The following is a 7,969-nucleotide window of genomic DNA, read 5'->3' as shown; positions in this document are numbered from 1 at the left end:
CGCTCACCCCACAGGTATTGGCCCCACTGTCCACTCTAGCTCCAGGTGCCGTTGTCTGGGATACAGGCGAACCACCTGGGAACACCAGGCTGAGAAGTTCTGGTGTACTTCCTGCACCAAGGACGCCTGTGGGCACACGGGAGTGGGGGCAGGTGTAAGCGTGCACCTGAGCAAAGGTGAGCCCTGCAAATGTCCACCCCAGCTGTGAAGATCACAAAGGCCTACGTCAGGGTCAACCCCACTAATAGCTTCGGAGCCCAGCCCACCTTCCCTACCTGCCTAGGTTTGATGCCTAGTCATCAAACATCAAATGACTTTATACCTCAGTCATTGCCATGTAAGTTTTTTTGAGTGTGGCATACATTCTTGCTGCCCGTGCATGTGTGCTAAGTCGTTTCAGTTGTATATAAACTCTCTGCAACCCTATGGCCTATAGCCCACTAGGCTCCTCTGTCCATGGGATTCTCTAGGCAAGAATACTTGGAGTGGGTAGCCATGCCCTCCTCCGGGGGATCTTCCCAACCCAGGGATCGAACCCACATCTCTTATGTTTCCGGCATTAGCAGGTGGGTTCTTTACCACTAGTGCCACCTGGGAAGCCCACCATTACCTATCTCCCCTCCTTAGAATAGGATTCTAGCTTTGCACATGGCTTCCTGGAATAGACTGTATTTTTCAGTCTTCCCTGAGGCTTGCAGTAGCTGTGTGACCATGTTTGCCTACTGGAAACTGATCAAAGTGTTATGAACAAAGTTCCTTGCCCCTTCCTCTCCTCCACTGGCTCAAATGTAAATGTGATGGTTGGAGCTTGAGCAGCCATCTTGGGCCATGAAGTGGAAGGTGAATGTACAGAAGGCAGAGCAATAAGTTAGAAAGGAGGACTTTGCTGGAAGTTCAGAGGTTAAGACTCTGCACTTCCACTGCAGGGGGCACAGGTTCAATCTCTGGTTGGGGAACTAATATCCCACATGCCATGTGCAACTCAGCCAAAATAATAAAAAATAAGATAGAAGGGACCTAGATGATTATTGGATCATTCCACCTGCCTAAACTTTCTATTAGATGAAAAGAAACTTCCATCTTGTTTTAGGCATGGTTATTTGAGTAACTCTGTTACAACAGGCGAAACTGTATCCTAACACAGTGACCCAGGTATGCAGGTATTCACTCATGTGAGACTTGCCATTACCTGCCCCACTCCCTCCCTAAGAGGAAACATCAGTGAGAGGCCTCAGGAAACCTGCAAGCATGAGCCCCTGATTCCAACCAGATGCACCCTCAGATATCCATTCTAGGTGAGAATCACCCAAACCTTATCCAAGTGTGAACCCTCAAATCACCCTAGATAAAATCCCTTCCTATCGCAGATCCCTAATGAAATTTTCAGGCAGTTACACCTGACTCTGTGCATTCAGGGGCCAAATGGGAACAGCCTACCACCAATTTCAAAGGTAAGTACACTCCTGATCCCCACGACAGATGTGAAATGCCTTTCTATGGGCCTCCATGTGTAACTGTCATACAACCAGCTGTGATTATCAACCCTGTGTGAAAATCCTCAAGTATTCCCCTCTGGTCTTAGCCTTCTTATCTATTGGAGATGTAAATTCTCCCCACCACCCCTCACAAGGCACATCACCCTCCACATGCACCCCAGCCTGCACGCCCTGTCCCCAAGTGCCCACTCTCAGCCCCCTGACCTTCACAAGGTGGGTCTGAGCCCAGTGGCTCACGAACAGTGGTTTGTTCTGGTTGGGTCTGAAGATGTAGGCACCGGAGGCCTGGGAGCTTAGGTTGTTACCTGTACTGGCGTTGTACCTAGGGCCAGGGCAGGTGAGAGTCAGACAAGGGACCTCAGCTCTGTTCACACACCCCACCCCCTGACCTGGTGGTCCTCTCTCACCAGTAGAAGGCTTGGCGAACAGGCAGCAAGAGATTCTGCTCCAGGTTCTCCAACTCCATCAAGAGCCCTGTGTTAGGGTCAAACCTAGCCCGGAGGTACTGGGGAGAAAAGGGTGGACAGACATTAATGACCATCACTTCAACCAATGGCTCTTCCCAGGGCTCAGGAGCAAACACTGGTGTTGGGCAGGAAGGATTGCATGTCTGAAATGCTGAATTAAAGACTGCAAAGTGGGAATTCCCTGGCAGACGGGTGATTTAGACTCACAGCTTGCATGGTAGGAGAGTGTTCAATCCCTGGTGGGGAAAATAAGGTCCACCCACCCTTCCCTCCTCTCTCTCTCTCATTGTGCATCACTGGTAGCAAATCTAACAGCTCCATTTTCTACCTTATCCTCAATCTGACCACTTCTCCCCACTTCCATGGCCTTTCCTTCTCCATCTGCTTGGGACCCAGGCTGCTTGTGCAACTGAAAGAGGAACCACAAGGCCAGGACCCAAGATTTTTAGGGCCCATAGAAATGTATAAATCTCCATTTCTTTTAGGATCAGAAGAAAACTTGAATGAAGTAATAATGAATACATCAGGTCAAAGTCTGCATGGTTACTATTCATATTCATATCCATACTATCATGAAATATAATTTTTAGCATTTTTCTATGGAAGGAGGGACCCACAAAGGCTAATGCTAGGACCCACAACAGCCTTAATGCAACCGTTTCTCCTGTGATTCCTTCATAGTAAAAGAGTCCTCCCCTCTGCTGGCCCTTAAGGCCCACACGATCTGACTTGTCACCTGCCCCCATCCCCAATACCTGGCTTCCGACACAATGAGTGTTCTCTGAACACCCAACACCCTTCCACCTGAGGGTGCTCCCTGCCTGACTGGATCTCTCTTACCCCAAATGACCACACAGCTACCTCCTCCACGTCTCTGACACACCTCACTGAATTTGCAAACCCATACCTCCATCAGCTCTGACATTTCTATCAAGTGTCACCCAAGGGTGACATAAGAGCCCCAAGAGAGGACACTGAGAACATACAGTGGAGGACTGATGACACAAGACCATAAACTTCACGCCCACTCACCCACAGTCCATGTGGCTTACTGCCACATCTCAAAACTATCACCCAGAAATGGAAGGGGGTCTGAGTAGGGTCTCACCTCATTCTGGATGACCAAGTCACGGGACCAGGACTTCTGGGGTCTTTGGTTAGGCATCTGGGAGACTGAGTAGATGCTGAAGCCCACGGCAGGCACTAAGGCTGAGAAAAGCAGCTCCTGACTGTCTGAACTGGGAATGGTCACCACCTCAGGTAAGGGAGGAAGAAACCAAGTCAAGAAGCTGGGAGGACATGCATGAAGCCACACCACACAAACAGGAAGGGGTCAAACTTGAGGAGGGCAAGGAGTCACACCTGCCAGATGGGGAAAAGAAATTTAGGTGTTGGGCAGAGAGGGTGGGAGTGTCAGAAATGCTGAGTTAAAGATGGCAAAGAGGGAATTCCCTGGCAGTCCAGTGGTGAGACTCCACATCCACTGCAGGGGACACAAGTTTGATCCCTGGTGGGGGAACTAAGATCTTGCCAGCTGCATGGCCAAAAAAAGAGAAACAGATTCCAAGATTCAGAAGGTGGGAAATCTACCAGAAGGGTGGACCTACTGTAGGAAGTGGGAGAAGTGAGGGAGTTAAGCGTGGGAAGAGACTCTTGAGACAGGGGAAGGAGGGAAAAACAGATTCTGGGGGGAGGAAGTGGTTAGGAGGGAGAGGTCCTCAGGATGAGGAGAATATTCATAAACAGGAAATTTTTTCACAGGGAGATATTAACAAGGGGGAGATACTCATAGGCGAGGGGCAGGAATGTTCCCAAGGGGGTATGATTTAAAGGAGCAGAGGGGAAAAATATTTAGAGGAAGAGACAGTAATGGGCAGATAATATTCATGAAGGAGGAGATATCCAAGAAAGGGAGGGGTCCATGGGAGAAGACATCCGTAGAGGAGATAATCTTAGGGGAAATGCCCATGGGGGGAGGTTTCCAAGGGGGTAGGTATTCATCAAGTATGCTATACAGGGAGGAATATTTGTGGAAATGGGCTCACATCGCTGGGCACAATTTTGCCACCGGGGTCCCTCACGAGGTAAACGTGTTTGCTGACAGGCAGCCGCACCATCCAGTCCACTTTCCGCCCCAGGGGGTTATAAACGATCACCTGGAACTGGGGTGGGATGGTCAGAGCCGACACAGGTCACAACAGGCCTTCTGCAAACCCACCCACGTATGCAGCAACGTCCCTGGGTGAGTCAAGCCTCCAAGTGGTGCATTGGTCCCCGTCCTGCCCCAGCTTCACTGAGCCCTCAAATATCTTGCCCCAGAGTGCTCAGTAACCAGCTGAGCCCATCAGCCCCTCCTCCTTTTCACTGGGCCCAGAGGTTTCTCTGGTTCTCGTTCCACCCACCACCCACGGGACCTGCCCCCAGCCCCGCCTCTCCCGCTCCAGGCCGGCTCACTCTCTCTGCTGTCTGGGTGAGTGGACAAATGCTGATGTTGAGCTTGCGACAAAAGGCGAAGTCCTCCTTTAAGCCGCTGAGATGCGCCAGTGCATTGCTCATGAGAACCTGGGGAGGCGTGTAAAGCAAAAGTTCCACTCTGGACGCCCCTGCCGGTCTCCTCGCGATCCCGCTCTCAGCCCCGCCCCTGCCTCTCTCCGTCCCTCCTTTCACAAGCCCCGCCCCACGAGCCCTTCTGGAGGCCTGTTTTTCGACCACGCCCCTTCCTAAGTCCGACCCCCACCCCCGCCCCCCCCACCCTCCCGGCCCCCTTGTCCAGGTCCAGTCCCTTCCTGTCTCCGCCTCCCCCAGGCCCCACCCTCACACCTCGCAAGGCCTCCAGCCTTCTGAAAGTTGGCGGGCATAGTCGTTAGCCACGTGCTGCCGGGAGGTACCACTGACTGCATCATGGTGCTGGAGCACGGCCATCGCCTCATCTGTAGCCAGACGGTGAGCCTAAGTGAGGTCTCCGCAGGACTCTCGGCCCAGACCCCAAGGACATGCGAAAAGTCTGGCAGGCTGGGTTCTTAAAGGCTTTAAGAAAGGGACAGTAGAAGTCTGGAGTCCAGCTTCAGTCCCACCCCGCTGTCCCCTCGCCCGCCGACACCTACTGAGGGGTGCACTGTCCCCGGAGCCATAGGGTCCCACGTTGGCTGCCGGACCCGCCAGCGCCTCCAGCTGGTTGCACACCTGTGGAGCAGGTGGTATGTTGGGGCACCAGTCCTGTCAGGACCCCTGGGCCAGCCCCTGGAGCCTGGCGTCCACCTACCTGCAGGAAATTGTAGCTGAGACGCTCGTAGCGTTTGAGGGCAGGCCGGCTGGAAAAGTAACCGGTCCAGAACATGTAGGGGCCATCAGCATAGGGGAAGAAGTCATCCTTTTTCACTGACCTGCAGCAGCAGAGACATTGGGGGCAGGGCCACGACCCACAGGGCATGCCAACCCCCCGAGGCTCCCCAGTCCCCCCAAATACCAGCTGAGGTTGGCCTTGTTCAGCTCCCAGAGGTAACAGGCCGGAGTAGAGTAGAGAACATTGACGCGGATCCCGTTGGCCCGTTGCTGAGGGGAGGTGTGCCTATGTGAGCCCTCGGGAGCCCTTCCCGGGCGGGCCCACAGGTGTGCACATGAACACAAACACAGGCACACACATTCATGCACCCGGTTGGTTCAAAGTTTCTCTCTTTTTTTAAATACACAGTTTAAGTACAAACCAACGGCTAAGTGTGAAAATGAACATTGGCCCAAGCTAATTACCAGCCTGGCCTGGAGAGAAATTGAGGGATGCAAGAATAAACCTGAGATTTTACCAAACTTTCAATATTCCAATTTTATTACTTAAAACTTGCATGGAGAAATGAAATATGACATTCTAGGGCAGGAATAATAATTTCTCAGCACTGTAAGATTATTGCCAAATGACACAACTGTTACAATGAATGAAGGCTCACTTTCAACTGAGGGAGGCAGAGGAACAAGGTGACCTCCATGAATTAAAGGATGTTTGTTCTGCTCAAGTTGTGTCCCCAGTGCCTTGTACCCAGTAGGTGCTCAGTAAACACTTGAATGACCTGGAGAACATTATACTTAGGTAAGTCAGAGAAAGACAGATACCATATGATATCACTTATATGTGGAATCTAAAAAATAATACAAGGGAATCTATGTAGAAAACAGCCTCACAGGTATAGAAAACAAATTTATGTTTACCTAACAGGAAAGGAAGGGGGGAAGGGATAAACTAGGAGTATGGGATTATCAGATACAAACTATACATACAATAGATAAGCAACAAGGATTTACTGTATTTAGTGTCTTATAATAACCTATAGTAGAAAATAATCTGAAATAATATATAGATATAACTGAATCATTTTGGTGTATACTTGAAGCTAACACAATATTAATATTGTAAATCAGCTACGTGCTTGCTAAGTCACTTCAGTCATGTCCAACTCTTTCTGATCCTATGGACTGTAGCCCACCAGGCTCCTCTGTCCATGGGATTCTCTGAGCAAGAATACTAGAGTGGGTTGCCATGCTCTCCTTCAAGGGATCTTCCTGACCCAGACATAGAACCTGTGTCCCTTATGTCTGCTGCATTGGCAGGTGGATTCTTTACCACTAGCCTGCCACCTGGGAAGCCCTGTAAATCAACTACACTTCAATTTTAAAAATAAACATTTGAGTGAATGAGGGAAATGCATAGGACTTCATGACTTTATATGCAAACACATTTCTATTAATACATCACTGAACAAATACTCATATACACATTTACACCCAATGTTCACTCAACAAACAATTCCTTAATATGCTCAGGATTGTGGACACAATCTATAACCAGCGGCCAGCCCTGCCTTCATGGAATTCATAGCCAAGTGCAGAGGAGAGAGATTGGTCAGTTGACTACATTCAGTCTAGATGTAACATCACAGATATTTGTGGGCACTCCTGTGAGCCCAGAGGAAAAAGCAAGCTTTCCACCTAGGGCCTAGTGAAGGCTTCCTGGAGAAAAAGACATCGCAACTGGTGTCTTAAAGAAGAAACAGAAGTTTTTCAGCCCCAAGTAATAATAATAAACAATACTAACATTTTTTATTTACCTGGAGCTGTTCTACTGGTCTATGCAAGCTCATTAAACTTTCATCAATAGGCTTATCGTAACTACTATATGTAAAATAGATAACTAATAAGGACCTACTGTATAGCACAGGGAACTCTACTCAATACTCTGTAATGACCTATATGGGAAAAGAATCTAAAACAGAGTGGATATACTGCTACTCCCTCTCTATTATGCCTTTGACGTTAGTTCCTTATTGCTTCTCTCTCTGACTCTATAAAAGAAACTGGCATCCAGCCCTCGACAAGAAGGTTATTTTGAGACATTAGTCTGCCATCTTCTTACTCAGACGGATTTCTGAATAAGGTTGTATTCCTTGCCTCAAAAATAAAAAAATTTTAAAATGTGGATATATGTATATGTAAAACTGATTCACTTTGCTGTACACATGAAATTAACACAACATTATAAATCAACCCTACTGCAATAAAAATTTTTAAAAAGAAAATAGCCCTATCAGGTGGGACCCACCACTGTGCCTATTTCCTAGATAAGAAAATTGAGGCACTGAGTGCTGAAAAACATTCCTCAAGGTCACAGAGTCAGTAAGTGGCAAAGCCAGGCTTTGAACTTCATCTCCAGTAAAATGTAGTGTGTGAACGAGAAAGCAGGAGAAAAACCAAGTATGACAGTATGAATTCCTAGTAGCCCAGGAACATAGGTATTTGCAGGAGGAAGTGGTCACGGTGTTGAAAGGTCCTCAGAGACCAGGGGCTTGGGGACGACTGGGAAATATCATCTGGAAGGCCTTTGGTGACATAGCTGAGAACTGTTTTTGGTGAAACAGCAGTGCAGCAGGTGGTGAAAAGTGAGGACGTTAAAGATGGTGCCAGTAGACAATTCTGGGGATGGAAGTGATGGGAGAGGGGAGATGAGGTTCTGTGCTAATG

The 7,969-nt window shown here is 48.9% G+C and overlaps 1 protein-coding gene across 1 annotated transcript in view; it reads right to left on the bottom strand.

Annotated features, from left to right (window-relative positions):
* MAN2B1 (mannosidase, alpha, class 2B, member 1) overlaps positions 1-7,969 on the bottom strand; it is a 15,523-nt gene that overhangs the window by 2,833 nt on the left and 4,721 nt on the right. Inside the window, exons 8-17 of the mRNA XM_010855532.1 lie at positions 5,430-5,515; positions 5,226-5,346; positions 5,068-5,146; positions 4,784-4,893; positions 4,418-4,525; positions 4,009-4,125; positions 3,072-3,218; positions 1,904-2,001; positions 1,701-1,818; positions 8-126 (exon numbers count right to left, since the gene is read on the bottom strand). Coding sequence (XP_010853834.1) covers positions 8-126; positions 1,701-1,818; positions 1,904-2,001; positions 3,072-3,218; positions 4,009-4,125; positions 4,418-4,525; positions 4,784-4,893; positions 5,068-5,146; positions 5,226-5,346; positions 5,430-5,515 — 1,103 coding nt within the window. The remainder of the gene's footprint in view (positions 1-7; positions 127-1,700; positions 1,819-1,903; positions 2,002-3,071; positions 3,219-4,008; positions 4,126-4,417; positions 4,526-4,783; positions 4,894-5,067; positions 5,147-5,225; positions 5,347-5,429; positions 5,516-7,969) is intronic.

Source organism: Bison bison, unplaced genomic scaffold (assembly GCF_000754665.1).
Source record: "Bison bison bison isolate TAMUID 2011002044 unplaced genomic scaffold, Bison_UMD1.0 scf7180017864365, whole genome shotgun sequence".
Taxonomy (NCBI): Eukaryota; Metazoa; Chordata; class Mammalia; order Artiodactyla; family Bovidae; genus Bison; species Bison bison.
Note: the sequence above shows the minus strand (reverse complement) of the source record. Positions and strands in the feature narration are given on the sequence as shown.